Genomic DNA, 27,716 nt, shown 5'->3' with positions numbered 1-27,716 from the left:
ATGAGGGAGGGGCTAATAATCGGCTCAGTCATTTTTAATGATCGTTGAAAGCCCAGATCGTAATCGTGATTAAAATTCGATTAATTGAGCAGCCCTATGTCAAAGTGCCTCATTATTGCAGAAAAGAAAACTGTAGCAGCTGATGTAAGTAACACTTGCAGTTTTACCTTCAGTATAAAACTCAGAAATCAGTCAGATGTGGCCATTTGTGTTTCTTTGCCATTTTTCTCACGTTCGCTTTTATTTTCTCCGTTTTTCATTATTCAGTTGTATCTTTTTCAGTAGTTGTTGTTTGGTGAATGCATTTTCCAGTATTACAGGCCACGAGATGCTAATGAGTCCTTCACAATGGATTCACACCACATATGATACATGATACAGAGTGGCTCAGTATACAAAAGACTGATGTCAAAATGAAAATATACAATGTGGATGTACTGTTTTTCTCCTTTCTTTTTTAATAAAAAATGAAAGTGTCAGCAAGGAAAACTGTGGATTCTGTATATCCATTACTATAGTATTGTTATTTGAAGTTAATATTTTAGTGCATATTGGATGATGAATGGGAGATTTCTGCAAAAGAAAAATACATTTTGTTAATAGCACCAATACTGTCAATAAGAAAATCCAGGAAGCAAACGGGAAGCAGACTGGAGGGTTTGCTTGTACTGGGTATTATTGGTACATAAAAAGAATCATGCAGTTCGTGTCCCACTGCAGTTAGTAGGCTACAGCCTCTAAGCCAGCACACCCAAGGAGAAGCATCCCACCCCAGGCTGCAGTCCCCATCTGCCTGCCCTTTTTCACTCCTCTCCCTTTGACAAGACTGCAGCCCATGGTGTTCAGTCGTTGCTATACTTGTGCACATCAGAAACAGAAAATTTAAAAAAAGGGAAAAATAGAAAGAGTGATATTACAATTGCACTGCTGGGCCATTCCAGTCTCTGTGCCCCTAGACAGTACTGTGGTAGTGGCTAGCTTGCTAACTGGCTACAGGAGATGACATGACATGTTTTCCCAACAGACTGTGATTCCCTCCTTTCCTCTCTGGATCAAATCAAACCAGTGTGCTGATGCAGTATGATTGGAGCTGTGGTACTATTTAATAGCCCAGAGACTGAGTCTGACGCATACTGTTGTCTCTATCACTGACTGATTCACTGGAACAATTCCTCATATGCAAGCTACCCGGGGAAGTGAGTCTAGTGGGAAGAGTCATTTTTTAAGCTTGCAATGCAGCTTAGTGAAATGACAATGCAACCTGTATTTTAGAAGTGGTGGAAAAAGTATTTATTTAGATTAAAAACATCATTTATTTTGTCATATGAATCTTTTCCACCTGCTTTTGATTTTTGAGGTAAAATATGTTAGGTAACAGTGAAGCACATAGCATCTTTTTATTATCCGTACCTCTTTCAATCGGCAGAGTGCTTTATTTTCAGTTGACAGAAAATCCTGCAGTCTTTGCAGAGTTTCATAATTTCTTTTATTAAGAAAATAAAATTTTTCATGAAAGAAAAGATTATTTTTACTTGTAAATGCTGCCAGTTACAGTTCTTGGAATCTGCAAAAACCAGTATTTCCAAGGCAATACTGAAAAAACTGGAAATCGGAATGAGTCAAGAAAATTAGTGCATCTCTATAAAACAGTGGAGACATCTGACCAGTGTGCAAAGTAATGTTGCTCTTTAACTATATATAGCAAGGTAATGTGTCCACAGTCGAGTCACAGTTTACATTAAATCCATTATGTGAATTTAACAATTACAATAAGTAAGTAGAAATTGGTAACATAAAAAAAACGTGAATGTTACAGGTAATTTCAAAAAATCTTCTGGGATTAATAAAATATTCTGAAATACAAAACCACCAAAAAAAAATTTATTATTCCAGGTCATTCATCAAAAGTGCACTTTTTATGAAATATTTTAGCTGTGCGCTGTGTTGTTGAACAACCCTGTCGCCAATACACTGGAACCTGAAAAAGTAGATTTTAAAAAGTGTTTCTTGTTGTGTTCTAATACATTTTTGACCATTAAATTGAAACTACTCACTCCTAAGAGACATAAGACTTCACTCACACTAATGTCAAGCAACTTTTAAAATCAGGGTGGAATGTAAAATGGCTTGTGAAACTCAACGATGATGTAGTTATATAGAAATAAGGACAGAAATTTTGAAGTTTTTCTTGTACTGGTTAGTGGGACACGCTCATTCTAGTCTGAAAAGATTGGAAAAAATGTCAGCTTATATCAAAGAGGACTGACGTTTGGTCTAGCCATGATGTTAGCACACGGCTCGATCATGTCACTCACTGTTTCTGCAATTCCAGGCTAAATAGGTTTCCGAAAGAGGTTTGCATATTTATTGTTGGACATAACAGTATACGCTTGAATTGAATCAATGTCATCATTTCAGCCAAACAAAATCAAACACAAGCACATTCACCTGAGGCAGGGGCTCCCTGCTGAGCTACCACTGTTACCACCACCACACTCCACCTGTAACAAGCTCCTCCAAGTCTCTGGCTCACTCTGTAGCCCCCTCACGCCTGCAGCAAGTCTGGGTAGGTAACATTGTTTCTCTCTAATAGTATCTCTTGGTCTCTCAGCCTCATAAAAAGAATTATTATCAGCTCTCTTAAAAATCATCAAGCACAGATGTAAAAAGGCTCAAGAGCATGAAATTGTAGCTACTAAAGGGTGTACTTATGCAACACTAGGGTGTGATTCAGGCCTCAAATAGCCAGAGCCATTGAAGAAAGACACTATTGCAGCGCGTGACAGAGACAATTGAAAAAAAAAAGCAAAGAGGAGAAGAAGAGGGAAAGAACAAAATGTGAAATGGAAAGGGTCAGAGAAAGACAGCATTTTATGCCACATATGTAATTCTGCAGGGTTTTGTTTTATTTTCTCAAAGCACGTTCCCTTACTGACTCGTGCATCAAACAGCGCGACAACAGAAAGCTTATCATGTTGACGGCTTATCTCCTACTTTCACCTCCTCAAAGCAATAAACACACACAGAGCAAGTGGAAGATGGGAAATGCACAACAACAGAGGATGGCTCTTCAGGATCAATGCCACTACAGCTTTCCCTGTCTTTTTTTTTTCCTCTTCCAAGTCCTGTCCGAGAAACAGAAACAGTCTAAGGCTGTTGACGGAGCTATGGATTATCCTGTATGCATGGAATGACCGATGTGAACAGAGTCTGAAGCATGAAGGACACCGATCGTGTCAGCCAAGGCGAAGGCATATTACAACAGAGCGCAGACCTCAAGGACTCAAGTAGATTAAAACTGATTGAAATCCCATTTGTGGCATTTGTGGTCTGTTCTGTCAGCATCCCTCCCCACCCGTCACCCTCCACCCGCTCTCTTTTTCAATGTTCCCAAAGTGAGCCGAGTGTGAGTCTGAATATAAAACAAATAAGATTGCATTTGTGGAGACAAGCGCCTCAAATTTGCATGGCAATAATATCAAGCTGTGAGATTTTGTAATATGAACAGCAATAAAGAAGTGTGTGTTTGTGTGTGCTTGAGCGCTTGTGTGTCTGTGTATGGGTGTCAGTTTTTTGACAGGAAACAACGTGACATTATGGAAGGAAACCGATAAAACACTATCTGACAGAAAAATATGTACACAGATGTGCATCTGCGTACGGGCATGCTCGAAACCAAACATTCAATTCAGTCACACGTGCATGTACACACACCTTTAACCAAATACAAAAACGCACCATCATGCGTTTAAAATGCTTGATGCTTTTATTTTAGTTAGCAGAAGATTTCAAATCTCAGGTTATTTAGGGGATTTAGGGATTATTATGTAGGCTGTTTTATTATGTTGTATAAAGCTTTATAATGGCTGGCAGGAGGCACTGCCTGCAAAGTCCCCTGTGTGCAGCAATTGCCACATATTACATGCAAAATCATCAGCTATGTGTTAATTTTATTATTTTAAGATCATAGTAAAATCCTCCTGCACAGATGCGGGTATATGCTGTTTACCTGCAAAATGAACCACTAAACCTACATGCAGATACATACCTTGCTTTTGTGGATTTACTATAAGTTGTTACATTTACTGCAGGCCTATCCTCTCTAATTTGGGGAGGAGGATAGATCTGAGTCTACAGCACATAACACTGATTGCAGAATTTTTACATCTATAGCTATAGTATGAAGAAGAAACAGGAAGACTGAGGGGAAAATCATCACACTTTACATAGGTAAGAATTCTAGTTTATTTTAGTTGCAAAAGAAAAAATGCAGTAAAGCCTAGAGCTTTCAACAGAGTACTTAATTGCTTAATGGTTAAATAAATTATGCATATAGGATAAGTAATTACACACCTAAAAACAATGGTCAAAACAGCTTCTTCATGCCTTGTGTTGAGCACTTCAAATTGAAATGTGCTTTGAAAAGGAAAAAGTTCCATGACACAGTGTGCCCTGTTAATGTATGTAGCGCATATGCACACTATCGGTCTTCTTTTTTTTTTTTTCAGTAGTTGGTTATACCTGGCATCCACCTCCACGGGTCTCTTGAGGCAAGCTGATAAGCTTAAGCTCTCTTCAATAAGAGTCATATCTAGCCTACACAAAATGCCACCATGCGCCATGGAGTCCACGTTGTGACAAATACTTCCTGATGTTATCAAGATACTGAGGATTTATGAAACATGCATACCGCTTATTTAATGGCAAAAGTGAAGTGCCTCCACAGCGTGAGCGGTTATGTCAATAAGATCGGAACTTTCTTGAAACGAAACACGCGCAGCTCAGTGTGAAGCAGTTTAGCCACAGGAAGAAAATGATTTTGGAGAAAGACCAGATTTCGAATGTCATGTTGACTCCTGTCTGCTGAACAAATTGGTATTAACGTTCAGTCCATTTAAACACGGTTCAAAGCCGTCTCTTCATGAGATCAGCAGGTAAAAAACAGTCAAACAGAGCACTGAGGATATGTAGCTCCTCTAACCAGGCATACAACTGTGAAGGCACAGTTGAAAAACAGGCAAAACAAGACATCCACAGTTACAGTTCACTGCAGGTCTTTCTTGATAATAGAGCCATTTGTTCTGCCTTCACCTGAGCACACAAGCTCCCCTCCCTCAATGTGTAGAGGCCACATCATGAGAGAGAGTAAAAGGCCATGGGGCTGCAGTGAAGATACCTCATTTCTTAAAATTCTTTGAGATGTAATGGAGCCAGAATGGTGATAACGAGAAAAAGCTTCGAGATGACCAAGCTCAAGCTTCCCCTCGTTAAATAAATGTATGCGAAGATGTCTGGGCAACAACTAATGAGCCCTTTTCTACTGTAAACAACCATTAAGTTTCTTTTCTTTGTAATGATCATTTCTCTCCCTTTTGGCTGTCCATTGAAAACTATGCATTTACCATCTGAAAACACATTGTGAGCACTTAGCATTTAGGGGATGTTTTAGTTTAGTTATGCTGATATTTTGGAGAGCTTTTTGCAAGGTGAGGATTCTTAATCTTTTATTCAGGAAATGCAGAGATTATGTGTTGTATCTCAGTAATAAAAAGTTCAGTTATGTCAAGATTTGTAATAACAACGCTTACAGTAATGAAATATGAATGTTAGCATTTTTCTTCGTGTAATTGCTGCAGCTGACTTTGCTATTTCTATGCTACTGAGCTCAGTGAAACACAGTTGGCTTTTTACTCAACTGGATAAGGAAACTACTGCCCGACTATATAGGATTGTAAGGACCAATATCTGGTGATGTAAAAATCTGATGTATCAGCCAAACTTCTTTTCTTCAGAAACACAAAATATTAAAACATTTCTCCAACATTTGTATGCATAGTTATTTATGGGTCCTTACTAAGATGATTTAACAATGCAGTTCATATTTGATGTCAACATGAAAGTTGCAGACGATCTTCTGGCAGACAAAATATGCAAAATCAACACTTGTAACATTGTTAACCAATGTTTCTAACATCTTTTTATATTTTTATTAATCAGCTATTGCAAATTGCTTGTCAAATAGCTAATATCGGTTCTGCTTATATCATGTAGCTACTTGTATTTGTTTAGAATAACTGTCTCTAAGTCTCTGACAGTCAACATTAAGAATTCCTTCATCTGCAAGATGTCTGCACGTATTACACTCTCCCAGAACATTTCAGTGTATTTAGATTTTTGCATCACCGTAGAGTGACAGAAATTTACATGACCACTAAATAGCCTCCACTCGGGGCATTTTCCAGAGTTTGGCTTTATCTTGTGCAACTGTATAAAATGTTCTCTTTTTTTGAAATTGCAGCTCATATCAGCAGATAACCACTTCAAATTGCTTGATCTAAAGATGACAGTCTTATTATTTTGGATCTTATTATTAGGATAAAGCAGCCTGAGAAATTAAGCAAGCACTCACATTTAGAGAGCTTAAAGCAGCTTTCATTTTTGCTTCCAAATGACAAATGTTGCTTTTCTCCTCTATTAATAATATCAATAACAATAAGAACTCTGGTAGGACTAAAACTGACATTATTACACAGGAAGTGCCACTCTTCCATGAAAAATAAGTCCATCTGTTGCTGAGGGATTTAGAAACACCCCTGGAGCTTCTTCTTCTTCTTCTTCTTTTTTTTTTTTTAAGATGAAACAGAAAAAAAGATTTAGTGCAGGTTTTACTAACATAAAGAAAGCCCTGTGATCCACTTTGCTCCACACTGTAGGTTTATCCACCTTAAGCCCTAACTAAAAAACAGCGAAAATCTAGCTGCCCCGAGACTGTTGATGCAGTTTTCTACGCTTGGATATGGCTTAATTTTACATTCAATTTTCTTTACATGCTTCAAGGAAAACACAATTCAATGTAAAAGCCAAACAACCCGGAGGAAAATCGTGTTCATGTCTGAGTAGTTTTCACTCTTAATGACAGCAAAGCTAAGTCAGAATCTACCCCTGCCCCTGCCCCTCTCTCTTACCGTCCACACAGGCGGGTCTAGCTCTTGTAGTTCCAGCGATCTGGCCCTTCTTACAGGCACAGCGGGCCGTCTGCCTGGCGATGGTCCGCCGTGGTTGGCTGCTGTCCCTGTCCAGCGTCACAATCTCACATGTCCCCGCTGCCAGCTGGCCTGGAAATGACATTGCACCACAGGACACGAGGTCAGAAAGATGAAATCATAAACAGGGCAAAATAAATGACTCTGTCTCTTCTGTTAAATTTGTGTTATGTTGTATGTTCAGCAGTGTAGAACTTTTTTTTAAATCCTTGGTAGCTCAGCTGACAGGGCAGCAGGTTAACAATAGCTAATTTGTAGTGTCAGGTCTTATGAGAACAACTAGTGCATGTGTGCATTCTGAAATGTCCTTATCTTTAGCAAAGACTCTAGACACATTAATATGCATGCTAAGATCATTTAACCTCAGAAAGGTAAGACTCATTGTGCTGTACCGGTTGTATCCTGGAAAGTAGATGCTTTATTCCCCTGCTGAAGTACAGGCAGGTGTGATTTCAGTGCTGGGTTTAATAAAAGCTAGAACGGAGTAAGAGCAAGGTTCAATGATGGAGCACATCCAGGTTCTTCTATTTACATTTAAAAGACAGAGCACTGGCCTTGGTGAAAGTGTGCACCTCTTGATGTCCTTTTAATTGCTCACGAATTCAACTTTCTTTTTCTAAGAGGCGTTGAGGTGTCTAACTTGAATAAACAGATTGGAGATGTGGAAGGGCTAGATGAAAAATCTACTTTCCTTTAACTGATTTTAACCACATCAGCAGGAATACCATTTTTGCCTCTTTCACTGTGAAAGCGATTTGCGTTCATTAAGGTTTGACAGGCCTGAGATCCTTAGCCCTCGACATCTCCACTGGAACCGCTCACAAGCCAGCAGAGGGACACTGTAATGGGGCTGACTTTAAAAGACAATGGTGGAGAAATTACTTTTAAATTTCAGCCACCTAAAGACTACCCATGAGCTATTTCCCATTAAGGGCCACATCCAATCAGTGCACCTCTTTGAAGGTAATGTTCCCATTACCCATGAATAAAACGCATGAATACTGATGAACTTTGTAATTGCTGCCAAGCCCCACTGTCTTACACACAGACATATCCTTCCATGTATTCAATCAGGCGACCTTTGGCCTTGTAGCTGGGCCCTTGCTGCTCGCAAATTAACCTTTGTCTGTGTGTGGAGGCCCTCGGATGCCATCTTGGAGAGGCTTATCGGGATCTAATTGTGATTGGCAAGAGGATGGAAGTTGTGATTAAATCTGGACTTGAGTTGCGAACACTTGGGTGGCTAGCTTAATGAACTGAGCGGCGAGGGGTCACACCCAGGGTAATGGGGATCTATCAGGATTCATCCACATGCAGGTACCTGCGGTGGCCGTGGTCACACACACTGAGAACACGGCTGTGTGCATATAATATTTAGCTTGCTATACTCTTACATGTGCTATTTGAATAATATGTCTATGGATATAGGTTTGCATGTGTTCAGTACCTTCAAACGTTGATTAAGTAGTATTATGCTGCACTTTAATTAATATATTTATATAAGAAGACAGATATTCAAAAATTAATTGATGTAACAAAACGTTGTCTCTAAGAATTAAACAGAGCTGTAGTGTTTTAGCAGTGGGTAAGGGTTCAGACACATGGATCCGTTACTCAAACAAATTCCTGGAATTAAACTTCTCACTGGTGATACCTGAAACAACACACCCCTACCAGTCACGGACATTCTTCAGTTTAATAGTTTAACCTTTTAATAATTTAATTATTCTTCTTTTGTTTCACATTTGTGTGTTTTGCTGACACCAAAAAATTATATTCCAAACGAGTGAAAACAAGCTTAAAACATCTCCTGACATATTTTCTGCTGAAACAGGCCAAATTATTTTGGCAGAAGTGCTACTTCTGTCCAAAATGTCAGAAACACAGTGTGAAAAATGCTTTGCAAAACTACTGCGACTGCTTCCAAGGAGCTGGCAGGTCACTGATAAACGAATGAAGAATTAGCTAACCCACTTGGAAAAGTAACACAAATTTGGTATTTGCCCAGGCAGATGCATTTGATGGTTCACTTGTCAAATATAGGGTCAAAGTAAAAGTACTGTACTCCAATAAATGTCAAATTAAGTACCAGATCAAAGTGGCCAATTATTTCAACTACTTTATCGACGTAATTAAGAACAGCACCCATCATTACCCATGTCCACCTATATTGTCTGTGTGTCTGTTTGTGTGTGCATGCAGCCAGTTACTAGGCGTTATTGGTATACAATTTATTATATCTATAAATACAACTCTACAAAGAAGACAGGAGACGTGATTAGAGATGTGCAGAAAGATAAATTAACACAAGATGCCTTTGCTCAGAAAGGCATGCCAACAAAATTCACTGTCTGAAATGTTTTGCAGTGAGATGAAGCGCCCCTTCCCCATCGAAACACACATACACACACACACACACACACACACACACACTTGCTCTTCTTCTCTTTCATGCCTTCTTACTTAACATACCTCTTGCATCTATTCTATCTTTAATGCCTGATGTCGGATAATGATGTCTGAACTGCTGTATGTGTATTTGCATCTATGCGCATCTTAATGCTACTCACTGCCTTCTTCCTGCTTCCTCTTTTGGAACTCTTCCATCGCAAGACGCTGGACAGACTGTTTAGATCTGTCTTATGCAATGTTGTGAATCACTGTGCCACCGAGTTACCATGTGCGAAGTCAACAAGTTCAGAGACTGTGGCTGATTTGACGCTGCTATTCTCTGTTGTTCGTCTATTTTGAGTCGATGGAGCTCATTAATTGACTATGTTTCATCAAACAGGGGCCTTGCTCTTGCCACCACAGCTGTAGCTGTCAGGAAACTGAATTAATATCTGTTTTATGTTGTTGTCTTGCCGTGTAAAGTATACTACTTCTTGGTATTACGATGAATCTTCTAATTTTAAACTGAGGTTAAAATGAAACAGTTCCTTACTCACATTATGAAGCTAAATAGGACAGAGAAAAATATTTCATGTTTTATTTAAATGTATATTTTTGAGCTGCTGACACTGATCTTAACTGTTGGGCTATATACCTTTAAAACTTTGAAACAGGCCTATAAACTGGTCAGGAATTGCTTGGCAACCACTGGTCGCCAATGAGTAGTCCTTGAGCAGCTTCAAGGACTTCAAGTGTTTGCTGGAGGTTGCTAAAACTGATGACTAAAGCTTGATTTAGACTTCCCACTTAGACTGTGGCAAACCAACTTACATACTAACTGCAAGCTCTTTGTATTCCTACAGTGCAACTTTCCACACCATTTAATTTGTTGTGGTATGCATCGACGAGACGTGTAGTTACATTTCTCAGGAGGTGCATTTCAGGTTGCATAGAAGCTTGCAGCATAAATTTAAACGGGTTAAAGCGTAAGCCCCAATCACACATGGAGTAAAGACCAGTCAGTAACTCCACGGTAACCACTGGTTGCTAAGAAAAAAATGTGTATCCCCCAAATCTAAAATTCTTTGCTGTTGCTAGGTGACATTGGCCAAAACGAGCTAGTTGAAGTTGCTAGTTGTACTGAAAACCTTGCAATTGTTTTGGTTGCTAGCAGTTTGTCATGGTCAGCCTTAGTTTATATGGAAGACGCAGGCTTGTCTCCAAACTCTTGCCAACTACGAACCGCTAACAGTCCAGCACAAATCAGAAACACACACTGCTCACCTTCTAAAACATTTTGGTTTCACCGTAAGGCACAACCTTTACTTTGAAGATTAATGGTTTAAATTATCAAATTGTGTTGCAGTTTGCTCAAGTTTCATTACAGCTCACTGGTTAGTTAGCAAATCTATGTAGACAAGTTGCCATTTTTAATGCAACAATAGGCACCCCAGCAATCTGCTTGCGACCAAAGCAATCACAAGGATGTTTTTGTGCGCAGTACCTTTTATGTGACAAGCAAACATTCACCAACTGACCGGGAAATACACATTTTTCCAGGGAGTAGTTGATGAGTATCTAGGCTTGTGTGACTGAGGCCTTCAATTGAAATTGTCAAATTATTCAACGGGTTGAATTTCTGTGCACGTTTGAACACATTTTATGGCTGTAAAACTCAAAAACAATTTCACTTTTAAATTGAAGTGTAACAAATGTGTTTCATGGAGTTTGGTCAATGTTAAGATAATTCATCCATGCCAGCTGACGCAAGACTTTAATGAGAAGAGTTAAAAGCCATTATACACACGCTAACATGCTTAGAAAGCAGTTTGATGTTGGCTAGGTATGATATTCACCTTCTTCGTTCATCATATTAGATGTTAACCAGTTAGCACTAACACCAGAAACACAGCTCCACAGGTATGTCCACAGTAAGTAATTAATCCTTAATAATAACAAATATCTTCCTCAGATTTCACAGCAGTCCGTAACTAAACCAGTAATAAAATGTAAAAATATGGTCCAACTTTCGAATTCTTGCAACAAATTCTAAATCAAATTTCCGCAAGCATCCTTAATATGCTACTAAAAATGATAATAAGAAGTTAATACTAAAAATGTATCTGGGTTGCCATCCTGAGGAATTTGTTTCTGCAGACAGTTTTACAGATAGAAAGATACTTGTTTGATAGTTGGGGGGAATCTCACAGAAGTCTTTAGGGAAATGCCAAAACAAGTTCTAAATGCAAGTGTTCTAGGTGTTTCAGTTTTTCCAGATAATATGTAAGAGAACTTGAAGACAAGCTGGTCTCTATCTCCCAATAACGTGGGAGTTGACTTCATTGCTTCTTTTCTAAAACAAATTGCTCCAAGCGTCCCTGTGGCTCTGCCTCCAGAACACAGTGCCAAGGATAGGACAGACTTTGCCACTGTGAAACACAGCAAAGCTAAACAAACAAAGAATAAAAAAAAAAAATGAACCGAACCAAATCTCCCCAACACAACAAAGTATCCCTCCTCCCACTGGTCCTGGGGGATCTGCAGAAAAAGTTGAAATGTTAGAGGATACACAGCTCTGATAAGGCTGTCTCGCCACAGCATAACTGCACATTTGGTCCACAACACAAACTCTGTATTTCTCAGAATTAATATGAAATATCATTGTTCATTTACAATTTATTACATGCACTGATGCAGTCTGCACCGTGACGAGAGGAAGCTGTAATCCCCTTTTTGGGGATAGCCACATAAACAGTGGAGGAAAAAAAAATCAGAAACTGGAAGGAATCCTTAGAAAGAAGCCCAAAGCTTGTACTAGTAGTGCTATGATTCATCATCAACCTTATCGGCTCCTGTTGTTGAGCAGTTGTCAGCTTGGCCAGCCAAATGCCTGATTAAAATGTATGTGTGGCCACCCTAGAGTGAAATGAAGGCTCTGATTGTGACAGAAGATGGATTCATGTGGCACAGCGTATGACTTAATGCAACGTAATGTTATTGACATGCTCCTGTGTCTTATTATTCCTTCTCCTGCTATTCAGAACATTAAAATTGCACAGCCATACAGGGCTATTTGACAAATGTCCAGCATGGCATTGCAGGAAGACTTGACTCGATCCCCGCTGCTTGCATCTTTTGCTTTGCGTCTTTTTCAGAAGGTGCTTTTTCATTCATTTTTTTAAAATATATTATTTTTTTGTCTCGTTTTGCTGCTCAAGAGACCCAAATGCAAAAAGCTACTTCTAAGAATCTGCTGATCTGAACGTCTAAGATATTTATAAATGTGTGGTTAAGGCTTGCTATGAACGGTTGGTATAGTTTGGTTGCTGTTTTTTTTTTTCTTCTTCTTCTTCTTTCTTGGTCCTTTGAAAATCTAAAGTGTGTTAGACTCATGCTGAGATTGCATACTGTGCTAAACAAGAAGCTGCTATTACTGAACCATTTTTGAGTGTCCTCCTAAATGCAGCACAAAAACACATTCTGACATGACATTTACTGAGATACTGAAGTGCGGTCTAACCGAATGAGTTTTTAATTAGCCCTCATTTTCCAGTAATACTCATGGCAGCATACATAAGAAAGATGAGTCCTCCCATGCAAAAAATAGTTGCAAAATGTCTCTGGATGGTAAATGAACACCACGGCACACATTTGAAGTAGTAAATGAAATTCAGCCATTTAACAATGGCGGTGCAACAAACAAATTATAAATGGGATGTACATGGGGATAAAACCTTAACTGCTCACAGTGGCATATGAGAAAAGATGGTCCCATCAATTACTAATGCAAACACAATTAGCATTTTTTTTTATCATTATTATTACTATTATTATTATTATTATTGGGATTTTTTTTAAAGCAAACTAATACATGCTGCCTCAAATAACATGCTGCATCATGTTTCAGGTATTATAAACTGATTGTACATTATATATAGCACCTTTCAAGATAAATATCATAAAGTGCCTTACAGCACAAAAATATTAGTCTACAGAGTTTGCATATTTATATCCAAATATCTGTTTATAAAGAAGGTATAATTAGCTTAGGAACCAGAATAATTTGATCTCATTTTAAGCGCTGATTGACTGGAAGGTAGGCTTGTGATTGTACTATAATAACAGGATACAGGAACAGATAGATATATTTGGAAGCCCGCTTTTTAATGCACAAAATATGTAAAGCTTATCCTTAAAAATATTTAGTCACATTTACATTTCAAAGACAGTCATTGGGACGATGTTATTGGACACATTTAGCGGCAAAGCAATAGTCTTGAAAACTGTATTAGGAGGAGATAACAGGAGCTTTGTAGTTCTTTAGAGTCGCCACACATTTGCTGTCATTTGAACCAACCAAGTGACTACCATCAGCATCTGTGGAGCCCTGTGATCTCACTAGCATGGCTAAAATTATGCTGTGTAAGGGGAAGAACCTTAAATGCTGAAATATATACATGCAGTATTGATTTGTGTATTAAGCAAAACATTGTTGTAATTGTGTCTCCGAGGAGCCAAGTCACTTGTGTATATTGTGCAGCTGTGAAGCAATTACAACAGTGCTAACACGCAGATATGCGATGCATGTCATGTTTAAACAAAAGTTTATTTTTCACATACTCGTCATTTAAGCTAGTTGGAGACTGCCATTTCTGTTCGGAGAAGTGAAGTCACAGTGTGAGTGTGAAACATTGCCAGGCTTAAATACTATATCACTACAGCTGTTTGGATCGAGACAAAAGAGTCCAGCGCCAACATTGCAAGTCTATACTGCTGTTTTAGCCAAATGTAGCATTAGTAGAACCTTGGTGTCATCATCCTACCCTAAAGCCTGATGGGCTAGCTTTTAAACAAATCCTTTTAACAAGCCTAATCAAGGCTGGAAGAGCAAGTTGAACAGCATGTGGTGTGACGGGAAGGAGAGCAGACCAGACGATATTACAGCTTCTGGTAAATGAGCAGAAAGCTGATTGAGTGTCAGAATGAAAGACATATTTAAAAAAATAAAATAAAAAAACAACAATCATTTTATGTTTTAAGTGAAAGGGTTTTAGCTTAGCAAGCTTAACATAACACATCTGCTCAGCTAACATGTTTAGCTAAGCTAGTTAGCTTGGCTCAACAAACATACAAGATCAAGGCATACAGCCTGATCCTCTCCAAAATCGTCCAGCAACTTCCACCTTACTAACCAGCATGACACATGCTGTATTTCCTCTAAAACAATCCACTGTCTTTAGAATCTAAATAATCTATTCTAAATTATTAATTATTATCAGTTCTAAAAACAATACTGTAAACCATAGTTTCTGATTGGCGTGGAGCATATTAGCATAGTAGTCAATTAACTTTAATAAAAACAGAGATACACTTACTATTATTTTATTTGATTAATAGAATATAATTGTTGGAAGGTAGATTTCATTATCTTTTATAAAAACAAATCTTGTTAGGTTGCTCCATCTCCGGTTAAACTAATCTAAACTAATCTCCTAGTTTCTTTTTACTTTTTCCTAAGGGCAGCTGATATCTTGAACTACTTTTTGACTTGCTCTGGATACTTAATTAAAATAAACTCAGAAAAATCTAACTGATTGACACACACACACACACACACACACACACACACTAGACTAGAGTGACCAAAAACTCATAAAAAGTTAGCCTTGGAATTATTAATACCTCGTCTATGCTGCCATGAGTCAGAGAAAGTTCTGGAGACAATTCTCATCGGAGCGCTTCTTCATCATGCAGAGAGAGAGTGAGGGAGAAAAAGAACTGTAGCTTGGCCGATCTATTTTGGGTGAAGCAAGCTTGTATGAGTGCTTCACTTGCTTTGAGGAAGTGGAAGTGATTTGATTTTTCTTTGCTGCGTTTTCCCCTAAAATGTTCAAGCAAAGAAGCAGTCGCACTGAGGCACAAACACACACACTAAAACATACAATTATGCATGAAAGAATATAAGCAGACAATGCAGCACACAAACTACTGCCAAGGATATAACCATGAGACAGACTTCTATCGTCCTCTCTGTTTTTCTTACATACAGTATGTGCACTCAGACATACTTAACTGAATATTGCCATGCAACCATAACGAAAACTTAAGTAAGTCGAGCCTCTGCTCTGCACAAATCTCATGAAGATAAATTTTCTGCTCCTAGTTCTCAATGTCTAAAATTTCCAGCACAAGATTATAAGCATAAAAAGAGCTGCTTTTAATTCCAGTCAGTCTCTCAGTGATGACCCATGTGCTAATCAGTACAAGGTAGTATATTAATTTACAAAAGTGAAATGGCAAACATGGTCCACATTATACTAGGTAAATATTAACAGTTAACATTTACACTTGGAATGTGTCACACAGATGTCACATAAGAGCTGCCTCTCTCCTGCATAGGGTGGCTGATTAGAAGTTGTGACCCATTTCTCTTAAAAAAGAAAAAAGCCATACATTTGTCATGCTTTTCGATATTCACATAAAAGAAATATTAAAAATAAGCAACACAAAAAATGTTTCTCTCTGACAAAAAAAGCTATAACATCTGCCGCATATATTAAAACAACCCAGTACAAGAAGGTTTATAAGATTTGCAAACCACTGCATTCTTTTCATTTAAGTTTTACACAATGTTTCCACACATAGGGTGTGGGCTCAAATCCACAATCTGGCTGTGTTGTGTTTACATGTTCTGCCTGTGTCTATGTGGGTTCTCTCTGAGGAACTCTCACTTGTTTTTCTCACAGTTCAAAGACATGCAGATACAGGAGTTAGGTTAATTTGTGACTTTGAATTGCCCACGAGTCTGAATAGTTTTCTGTGAGAGCCTGGAAACGGTTTCTCATAGGGTGATCCTGAATTGGATAAGCAGAAGAAAAGTGGTGGATGGACAAAGTTCCAACTGTTTTGGAATTGGGTCTGTATAATTTAAATTAAATAAAAAAAGTTTAAAAAAAAAGCAACTGTGGCTTTTGGGGACATGAGTTTTAGACCCGCACAATGGAGAACGTTTGACTGAAATGGTTTCTCACTTTGTTCAAGAAAACTAACAGTAGCACCAGCTACCCTGAGCAACCAGAAGACATTGGAAGCTAATGATATCCCTTGAATTAGCTCACCTAAGTAAACCTTACAAAGGCTCTCTTTCTCTCATCTTGTCTCTAGCTTCACCAAACAGTGTATGACTTTGAGCTTTTAGGAAGAGGCGAATGTGTACTGAAAAGGAAAAGAAAAAAAAGGAAGATTTGTAATGAAAATGAATACAAAAAATACAACTAGTTTAATTCTGACTATATTTTATGGACTAAAGTACTGTAAATAGGCAGGGCCACAACTCTTAATCTTTCAGTTCAGGTGTTTTCAGTCCCACCGTGTCACTGGTGTATTAAACTCAAGGTTCTAGCCATGAAGTTTGCCTTTACAGTAGGGCTGGGCTATATGATCTAAAATCAAAACCACATTCACATGGACATTTTCCCTTGATTTCAGTGCATGTGTGTTATTATCACACATACACACATATATTTTTCTTGCACTCAGGGTTCACTAGGTACAGTATGCTAAAATACTAAAGCTGGAATTTTTATTTATTTATTTATTGGTAATATGATTGGGCTCAAAGCTTTTTAACAGCTTAGTAGTATTGATTTCAGTTACTGAAACTATTAATCACACAGTTGTTTGTTGTCCGTTTTTCTCTTTCTGTTTGATGTTGTCTTTACTAAAACCAAAAACAGTGTCCAAATGATGGACACAGGATTTGTATTTGCTCCAGTTGCTACCTAGACCATGTATGTAACATATATATGTAACAACATATACAGTAATACATTTAAAGGGAACAGTGCATAATGGTAAGTACATAACGTTTGTCTATATACTGTAATTTAATGCTGTTTAAAATTTGATTACTCATTATGGCAAATGAGGCTTGCCTCCATCATATTTGGGTTCAAATACACCCTTTCATAACATTACAAATTATTAAAAGTCAGACATTTGAGTAGAATTTAGTAGAAAAACTGCTTAAATCTACCACTATTTCCACTCTCGCTCCATGACCTTCTTCCACGCAGTAATCACAACTTTTCCAAAATGGCTTCCAGAGTGTGTCAATGTAAAAATGCTACCTTGGTTTTATGGTTTATGTGGAGATAGAAGTACACTATGATAATAAAGTAGAAGTCTTGATGACAGTTTTGTTTATTTTGTTTGTTTGTTTTTACCCCTTTTAACATTTTTTTCTAAATTCAGCAAAAAGTGGTACTTTATTATTTTTACAAAACAAAGATGTGATAAATCAGTTTATTGCTAGAAAAAAATCAGACATTTCACAATCTTACTGAGGTCCCATTCCAAGTACAGTAAGATACAAATGAAATGTTTTTCTTCTATTTACTACATAATGAAGCAGGGACCCCCTTTTCCTACTGTGACCTTGTGTAAAGCCCATAAAGAATGGTGTTTCCCTAGAGGCACCCTCTTTTCCCCAGTGTTAGTGTTTAAGAATAATGAACTCTGCTTAATAACAGGTTGTTGGTGCGAAACAATGAATGACCATCAATTAAAATGGAGGGGGGAAAAAAGTAAAACAAATAAGACACTGTAAGCCTCGATATCACCGGAAAGTTCATGTGTTTACACACATGCTGCTACTTCACTAAAGCAGTAAAGCACATTTTTTCTCGCCCTGAGGATACGTCACAACAGGGCAATGATGTTCAGGTGAAATCCCTTAAATCTTGCTATGGTTTAGCAGACTATAGACCCAGAACATGTCAAAGTCCAATCATTTCTGTCGTTCTGTTCCCCTCGGGGAAGCATCTAATGTCAGACAGCGTTAGTCTCCTGATTAGATCTGGAATGTATGCTTTAATATAGTATCTATAACTAAGTGTGTTTGGTAAGAGCTTATATACATTTTGCACATGCATGGATTTCATGGACTACAGTTGTCATATTACTGGGTCGTCTTTGTTACTGCACTTCATTTTCCTATATAAAAATGTTCTCTAGCCCCCTTATTTATATTCTCTCACTGACATGGACAGAGGCCCTCGCTAGGGCGCTAGGGATATTCACGATTTATAACCTGTCTTCCCCAACAAAATATCAGTTGAACAAAAGCCCTTTTTTGAAAAACTCTTTATCCAAACTTCAAAAAGGTGCACTCGTGCAGATGTTCTGCATTCCGTACAAAGCACCGACACATTTTTGAACGTGACGTGAAGAAGAATGTGGACCTACAGTGAAAGGAGAAAACAAAAACTAACCTTCTGAGTCACAGTCACAATATACGAAAAAGTAATGGATTCATGTTTCTGCATCAGGGTGCCACAAAGTCTTTGTAGTGCTGCTGGAAGTGCTTCCAGTGCTGTGATGCAACTCAAAAATGTAACTGCAGAACAGAAAGTATGATTAGTCAACTGGAGGTGTTTGTATTTGCCCCTTTATGTCTCTAATTCAGACAAAAACTCTATTTGTTGTGGATTAAAACGCAACACAAAGTGAGCTAATGTCTGCTGCTCTTGATAATCTTAGACAATGTTATATTTTGTGATCTCGCAAAGCCATTTCGAGGGCTTCTCAGTGATTGTCACAACCATTAAGTGGCTACAAAACTGGAAGCACAATTATTTCAAGTAGGCTTTATAATTAATGTGAAGGACTTCTTGGCATAATCTGTTAATGTCTGCGAAGGAAAGAAAATGTGTGAAGTCAGGAATTTTTGGCATTTATGTGCTTACGTTTCTGTCTTGGGCTATATACATGGAATACACTTAAACAAACGTGCCATAACTAAATAATGCTTGAACTTAGCTTTAATTGTCATAATATAACTATAAACACTTTTACTATTGGTGTATTACACTACATGCTAAAAAGACAGTTGAGAGTTAGCTAGAAATTAGCTGTAAGTATGTGCAGCACTACATGCTGATATTATGGATGTCACTAGAACCAATGCTTATGGCAGCTTTTGATACTAAAATTCTGTGAATGCAGTGATACTTGTCTTATGCTCCCTACTTGGAACATAGGCAAAATAGCTAGGTCTCAGAAATATTCGTAACATCCATCTTTCCTTAATCAGGGCCGGATATCCAGTCTCAGCAGAGAAGCCCAGACCTCCCTCACTCCAGCCACCTCCTCCAGCTTGCCTGGCGTTCTCAGGCCAGCCTAGAGGTATAATCTCTCCAGCATGTCCTGGGTCTGCCCCGGGGCCTTCTGCCAGTGGGACATGCCTGCAACACCTCAACTGGCTCCTTTCGATGTTGAGGAGCAGCGGCTCTACTCTGGCTGAACTTCTCCCCCTATGTCTAAGGGATAGGCCAGCCACCCTTCGGAGGAAGCTAATTTTTGCCGCTTGTATCCGCGCTCTCGTTCTTTCAGTCACTACCCACAGCTTGTGACCAAAGGTGAGGGCAGGGATGTAGATCGACCGTTTTCCCCTCAGCGAATCTCTACCTTATCATGGTGGTAGGGGTTTGTGTGTCCCAGGGATCACAAGGGCTATATTGTCAGGGGTCTTCTGCCCCCTGGTAGGGTCTCCCATGGCAAATTGGTCCTGGGTGAGGGACCAGACAAAGAGTGATTCAGAAGACCCCTATGAGTAGAACATCAAGGGAACAGTTCACCCTGCCCAGAATAGAGTTACCAGTGCCTCGCCCTGGACCCAGGCCCAGCCCGATACAGCCTGGAAAAGGGACATAGGCCCATCCTCCTGCAAATATTGGTACTTGGATACTAATTAATATTAAAAATTAATATTGGATTAGCTACTCATTTGAAGGGCAGGCACACAGGCCCTCCACTCACTAGTAGCTGAATACACAATAGTAGCACAGTGAACTTGGTAAAATGACTTAAAAACTGAGACCCTGGTCCTTATGAAGAATTTCATACGGTCAGCAAATCTCCAATTTCAGCAAAACTAAACTTTTAAACAATTATTTAAACATGTATTAACCTGGCCGATGCACATGGCAACGTTGGTTAATGTTGAAGCTAGCCAGCAAGTTTTACCAATTTTGCAAATCCATAAGATAGCTAATGTTAGTTTAACAGGATAACATGATTACTTATGTCTCAGACTGAAGCAGCCTACCATACAACTCTTATTTGATCAGCACTGAACACAAAGTACCAAGTCACCAGAAATACAGGAAATAAACACTGACATAGTACCAACTACCTACTTTTTTTTTTACAGCACATCTTTATTTTGCATTTTTCTTCACTCTGTGGTTTTGAAAATGATATTGAGTATCATATATGTCCTGTGTATAGGTATCAAGTTTAAAATTCTAGTGTTGTAATAACCCTACTGGATATTGCAGTTTAATCTTCAATTACACACACCACCACATTTAAAGCTTTAAAAGTGGAATCACCATTTTACCAACAAATAATATAACATAATCTAATAATTATGTTATATCAAGTGAAAAGAATGTAATTTTATATATTATCAGCCCAAGGTCACCTCCTTGTTGTTACATTATGTCAAAACTCAAAGCTAAACTTCATTGTTTGAAAAAAAATCAAAAAATCAAAGTGACTTATGTTTCCAGGGAAGTAGAAGTTTCAGAACAAAAATGTTTAATCTCACATGAATCATCCATCTACTGCACACTGCGGTGGCGATCAACAGGTGACACTCAGCTATAAATAACTCCCTTCCTACAGGGGAATCTAAAGCAGAAGCAACCTCGACAAAGACACATAAATATAAATGAACTTGGAGTTTGTTAAGTGAAAAGTGAAACAGGCTGGTCACACATCCACATTCGCTCCTATGGATCCCATCCATTCCTAATCCCCCACCTGAACTACAGTATTCAGCTCAGTTATCTCAATTCTCTGAGGCTTTATAGGCTGCTTAAGTATTAACGAGAAAGCACGGTTCTTTCCACAACGTTTTATCTTCTTTCAGTTACATTGAAGATGTAAAGATGATCAATCATGTAATATATTTCACAGCACACTGAGAAAACCTAAAAATGATATAATGGTAATATAATAATAAAATCTGTTTTATATAGTGTGATGGTATTGATGTTAATTGAAAAGTTAAAGTCGCATTTCATGACGGCAGGAGTGTGCAGTCTGGGCACTGGTGTATGGGAGTGGCAGGGTGCATGGCTCCTTTCACTTCGGGCTTGATCAGCATGCAGGCTGGGATGTTGGGGAGAGCGGTGATTGAATACAGAGGCTGCAGGCCTCAGCACTGCCTTTAATCTCTACTCCCCATTTAAGTTGGCCTCTGTGTTGCCGCTCTGCTGAGGCTCAGCTGGAGCATAAAGACACCAACGCGCACAAACAAACACATACACACTGCCACATCTGCCAGCCCTCTCTCAGTCCCATCTGTCTTCTGGTATGTCCATCTTTGTGTTTTCGCGTGTCCCTATCTCTGATCAACTGTTTCTCTTTTTTCATCCACCTTTTGGTACTCTGACTGTGTTTGCTCTCCATTTTCAGTTTGTAAGTTAATCAGAATATATATATATATAGATACCAAACTGTTGCGGAGTCCCTAGTGTAATAATTTACCTTCCAGGTCTTATGTGTTAGTCCATGTGAACTAACACATAATACCTGGAGCACCATGCATTTTATTTTATTGCCCAATAGGGAACACAACAGACTGTATTTAATAAGTGGTGTAACCATACTGAATGAGTTTAGTTACAGTTATCTGTAACAGTAAACCAGTACTCCCGTGTCCTCATCATTTTTACTGTGTGTGTTGGGGGATGGGGGGGGGGGGGGTGTTATGAGCAAGGTAGGCATGTGTTGCGATTGCAGTCGGCATTATACTGAACAAGGAAGTAAAAGCTGCAGAAAACAGGACTTGTTAAAAAAAAAGGCTTGTTTGTGAGTTCTTATTAATTCTGTTCCTGTATTTCAGGGTGAGCAGAGAAAACAGAAAAGTCATGTCGGTAGATCCGCAAAAACCCTATTTATCATGACTAGTTGTCAGTGAAAAAACAGCCAGAGCGCTCTTTTGTTTGTTTCTACCTCCTTTTTTTTTTTGGCATACCAAATCTCCGACATTGGAACAACTGGCATTTTTTCAGGTTTCATGAAAAGGCTATTTTACCATGTGATGAACACATTTATCCATATTTGCAAGTATTGTTAAAGGCACTGACAATTTGGAGAAAAAAATGATTTAACAAGCCTTGGAAAATATTGTTCACAAACCCTTAAAAGCAAAAAAATCAAATCAAATAAATCCATATTTTGTATTAGCTAGTGTAGTGCCAGAGCCTGTTTGAGGTGCATGTGAAAATGGTGACCGAAGCAAGCATTGGGAGAGGATAACTGTTCTTGAGCATTTTTAATTATTTAGCAGAGAGTCAATATATGAAGAGGCAACGCTGTACTTCTTTCACAAAAGGAAGGAAACGACCCCAGGGAGTACAACACTACAGTATAGTGCAACACGGGGAATGGAACAGTGTCCTCATGTTTAGACAGACAAAAAATAAAATAACAAGCCTGCAAAGCCAGTAAAGTAAAGACCTGGCAATATATTGCTTCTTGCTGAGGAATCTCCACAAAATAATATCAACAAAACAAATTTTAAAAAAACAGATGGAGAAAATGCAAAGTTTGGGCTCGGAGAACCCAGAAGATACTCATCCAAAGTAGCCCCTGTGATGGACAGGATATGCTGTTAGCTGCAGGAAGTTGGCAGCCGCACCAGGCTGAAAGTTAATATTTTTGTCTCCCAGAGGGAAAAAAAATGAGACTGTAAGCACAACTTGGGATAAAGGAGACGAAAACAGACAAACCCATCAGAGCCTCCACTCTCACTGATGGGTCCCAGCTTTTGGCTGCTTTTCAGGTGAACTGCTCCAGCATCAATAAGCAATGAAAGTGAGGCTGAAGGTGATTGCCGCATGAAAATTTCAGAACGGGCCCGCTTTTTTGACATGGTTTGAATGAAACTGTGTGGAGAATCAAAATGAAAATCAGTGAGAAATCTACTTCAAAGTATTTGCAGAGTGGTGCGTCTTCTGCATTTACGTGCTTAAATATAGCCTCAGGTGTAAATGTTGGAATGTCTGCCGACCAGCCGGAGTATTACCTAGAGTGAAACAAACAAACAAACAACGGCTCTACAACTCCGTTTATGACTAACACAAGCATTTCCAGGTAATATTTTTTGTGCAAGTCGTTTTTGCTGTTGGTATTTAGGGAAACCGTATTATTTAAGGAGATACAAGCACAAATATTCATTGTACTCACAGCCAATAAACACAATACTTTTTTAAATGTAAGTGTGAAAGTAGTAGACTTTCTATTGTCTGTGTTAATCTTGAATAGGAGGGAGTAGAGTTTTATTGGAGCAGTTGTGTTAATGTTAACAACATCCACCAAGATCTTCAAGGTCAACTTAATGATTTATTGGTTGAAAATTGACAGAAATCCTTATAATGTGGACACTATGATTCTTGCAAGTAGGGTGTGTATTATCATATAGAGGGTAATGTATGAGGATTTAAAATATTATCTCACATTTGACCTCTGATATGTCCTTCAAGATCAGAAGTCTGGTCTAAAGGACAAAGTGATAATAATTCCACATGAAGTTATTTAAGACTATGTTTCTTACTGCCATTGTTTGTATTGTCAACATTTAGGCATATAGGGAGTGGTATATGGAGATTCTAAATATCATGTGATTTTGGATCCCTAGGTCGAACTTTCATAAATTGTTTTTAATTTTTAAAATCAAAATGTGTTATATCTACAAACAGTCAAGAGAGGAATGCTGCCTAGTTACTTAGAAACAAACTGTAACATAATAAACTCACCATATTCATGTCTATTTACATATCAATACTTGTTATTCATCACCTACTCCTACATAATGTCTGTGTCATCAAAGTTAACAACTGTCATACAATCCCTTATCTGATTTTTACTGAACTACAAACTTTTTAAAATAGGCTTAAACAGAACAGAGAATACAACATGAATATATACAAAATACAGAACTATTGCTTTTTTATTGCAAGTTGGGGTTTTTTGAACAAAGAAAAACTTTTTTAGGTCCAGGGAATGATTTTCTAAACTGCATACTGCAAATTACACTTGCCCCTAAAATTTATTTTGATGCTAGGGGGTCTTTTACAATCAAACATTGTTTTATGAGTTTGGAGAGCCTATCCTGGCTACCATGGGGCGACAGGCGGGGTACACCCTGGACAGGTTGCCAGTCTGACAGTCTGCAGGGATAACACAAAGAGATAGACATCCATTCACTCACATTCACACGTAAGGGCAACTGAGATTCACCAATCAACCTAACCCCGTTATGTGCATGTTTTGGGCTGTGAGAGGAAGCCTGAGTATCCAGAGAGAACCCACGCAAAAATGCCAACTCCATGCAGAATGGCCCCGGCCATACCACCATGCTGCCCTGTGTCAGGTACAGATGCTGGAAAACATGTATCTAAAAGGTGTTGTGGCAGATCAGCAGTATTTGACCCATGGGGGGGGGGAAAGACAATTCAACAAATGTTGCGATTGTATGTAAAAGCCAATTTTAAAGGTTTTCCTGCTGAAACGCTGGAAGATTATAGCATTTTCAACCAGCACATGAAACTAGTGTTAGCTCAATAAATAATTAACTACAGCACTGCAGCTGTCAGAGTCTGATGCTGCTGATTTGAAAATGGACTGTTTTGGCTACATCTGTCTGAAATCAATGGACCGTAGTTTCAGAGTGTGAAGATTTTCAAGTAATAAAAGCCATTCTAAAATGCACAGGCATAGAAAGAGACCTGGGAACGGGGGGAGTGGGGAAGTTGGGAAAATGTCAGTTGCCAGATGTCTCCAACTGTTTCATTATGTACCAAGAAACCCCCTATATGTTGTGCCTGATTAGCAGCTCACCCAATTATCACTGTGCAACATTAGGGTGCCAATAAGTGCCAGGAAGCCGTTAAATAAGCCTACAGCTTTCACTTTATTCAGCCCTCAAAGTTTGCAATTTGCATTTTTCGGTGCATGTCACCATATCTGGGTGTAAGAGCAGGAGGGAAACGAGAGAAAGTTGATGAACAGAGAGGGAAGGCAAGTGAGAGATGCTGAGAAGAAAAAAGCAGCAGATGAAAATGAGAGTACAATCAAGTAAAAATCACAAAAGAGAGACTGAAAATAGGTAAAAGAAAATAACTGAGTGATTTGTGCCATGACCTAAGTTATTCAGTGAGATTTATCTCTCTTCTCCACGCCACCGTACCTCCCTACCAGATGAGCTGAATAAAGACAATTCCCTCAGCTGAACAAAAGGTCTTTTCTTAATCATCCCAATAATGCTGCTGACAGCTGACTGACTGACAATGAGACAAATACACAGAACATGAAGCTCGTCTCATGTCGGACCATTGTAAAGAGGGGCTTTCATTCATGTACACACATGCTACATTTCCCCAGAGCTGCTCGTGAGTGACTGCAACAGTTTTTGGCGTGTTGGAAAGTGGAAAACCCGGTGTCAGAAATGTCATCTGAATGAAAGACAAAGAAAAAAAGAAGAAGAAAGTAATTTGTCCCTCCAACTTTTCTCTTCATTTCAAATGTTTTTCAGATGAATAATTTGGTGTCCTTGTGATGATTGCTGAGAAGAGTTTTGTGTGATTGATGCTTTCAGATGCAGGGACAAGCTGTCATTTTGTCATAGTCTCACAACACGTCCGTATCATGCTGGTACAATAGAAAATCAGGCCATGAGGACTAGCTCTTTGAGTGACTGTTAAGTGATTTTCTTTTACACAGAAAAACCTGCACATTGATGAAAAGAGCAAGAGATAACATTTTAAAATAAAAAGGAATTTAAATGCACTGACTAAAAGAGTGAAAAAGTGTCATTTCACATCACTAGATGCTGCATGATTTTTATTTGAAAGGCTGATAATAATAATAGGTTTTGAGAAAGATGAAATTCCTTTATCGTAGCTCAGTAAAGTAATGCCACTAGTATATGCTGAAACACACAATTTAACTGGGCATCTGAGTAGGCATTATTTAATTTTGTGTTACAGCAGGTCTGTAAATCGTCACCGAGTCCCTGGGTAATTAGCACATACAATGATAACTAACAATAATCATGTGATCAGTTCACCAGAACTCATACTTATGATACCTTTCATATGGAAATTCTGAAAAAAACAATGGCATTTGTTTTGTTTCAGTAACAATGGTAACATAGACGTCATGTGTACCAAGGTTGCAGTTCTGACGGGCACAGCATACACATACTCGGGATGGGCAGATTGATCCAAATATCAATAGTATTGATGCCAACACTGGTACTGGTGTTAAACCGATACTAGAATGATAGAACTGATATTTTCGTTTTTAATTTTATTGATTGTAGTTTTCGATTTTCAAATTTGCCTCATATATGAACTATAAAGAATACATTTTAAAAATGTCTTAACGAAACGTTTATAGCATATTTAAAAAGCAGAAGTTGAACCAAACTCTTTAACACATTTAAAAAACCTAGTTTCAAAATAAATAAAAAGCTGAAAGTTCCTTTTTTTGTGTGTTAATTGTGTGAAAAGTAAAAACCACAGTGATTTAGTTAGGTATTAAATTGTTCAAATTTGGCTAATTGAATATGCTTCTCATACATCATGACACTGCTCTCCTGTATCGGGATCAGCAATACTGGCCCTACATTTACTGGGTGTAAAATCGATACTAAAATTTGCAGTACTGCACATTTAGCATACTGAAAAAGGACTTAGGATGGCCACAAGTACAGGAGTTATTGATAAGAAAGGCAATATAAGGCGAGTATGGAAGCTCTTTGCATTTCAGGCAGATGACCAAGGGGTGATAATCGATTCACAAAAGGAAATATCCAAACACTGCTATCATACTTTTCAGACCAAGGGAGAAAATACAAATACATAAAAGCGCTATACAAATGCACACCATTACTGTGTGACGTATCAAATTCAAATTCAAATTCAAATTTTATTTGTCACACACAACCATACACAGTATGACATGGGGGTGAAATGCTTGTAGCTGTACAATGCCCGACCATTAAATGACAGAAGAAAAGTTTTACAATATTTACAATTTACTACAAAAATTTACAAATTAACTTAGGAATTTACAGTAAAGAATGTGCAAATAGCAGAAGAGATTATAAAGATAAGGATTATAAATTATAGGAATTATAGAATTATAGGAAATGTGTGGTGGTGCGTGTGGTGACGTGTGTGAGAGTCCAGTCTTATAGTGACGTGT

The 27,716-nt window shown here is 38.3% G+C and overlaps 1 protein-coding gene across 3 annotated transcripts in view; it reads right to left on the bottom strand.

Annotated features, from left to right (window-relative positions):
• Nucleotides 1-27,716, bottom strand: part of tafa5 (TAFA chemokine like family member 5) — a 170,178-nt gene that overhangs the window by 70,071 nt on the left and 72,391 nt on the right. For all 3 annotated transcript variants that reach the window (XM_005725118.1, XM_005725119.1, XM_005725120.1), the window contains exon 2: nt 6,966-7,115. In XM_005725118.1, coding sequence (XP_005725175.1) covers nt 6,966-7,115 — 150 coding nt within the window. The remainder of the gene's footprint in view (nt 1-6,965; nt 7,116-27,716) is intronic.

This window comes from Pundamilia nyererei, unplaced genomic scaffold, assembly GCF_000239375.1.
Source record: "Pundamilia nyererei isolate P.nyererei 1_Seehausen unplaced genomic scaffold, PunNye1.0 scaffold00014, whole genome shotgun sequence".
NCBI classification, from domain to species: Eukaryota; Metazoa; Chordata; class Actinopteri; order Cichliformes; family Cichlidae; genus Pundamilia; species Pundamilia nyererei.
This window is presented reverse-complemented; position numbering and strand designations above follow the sequence as displayed.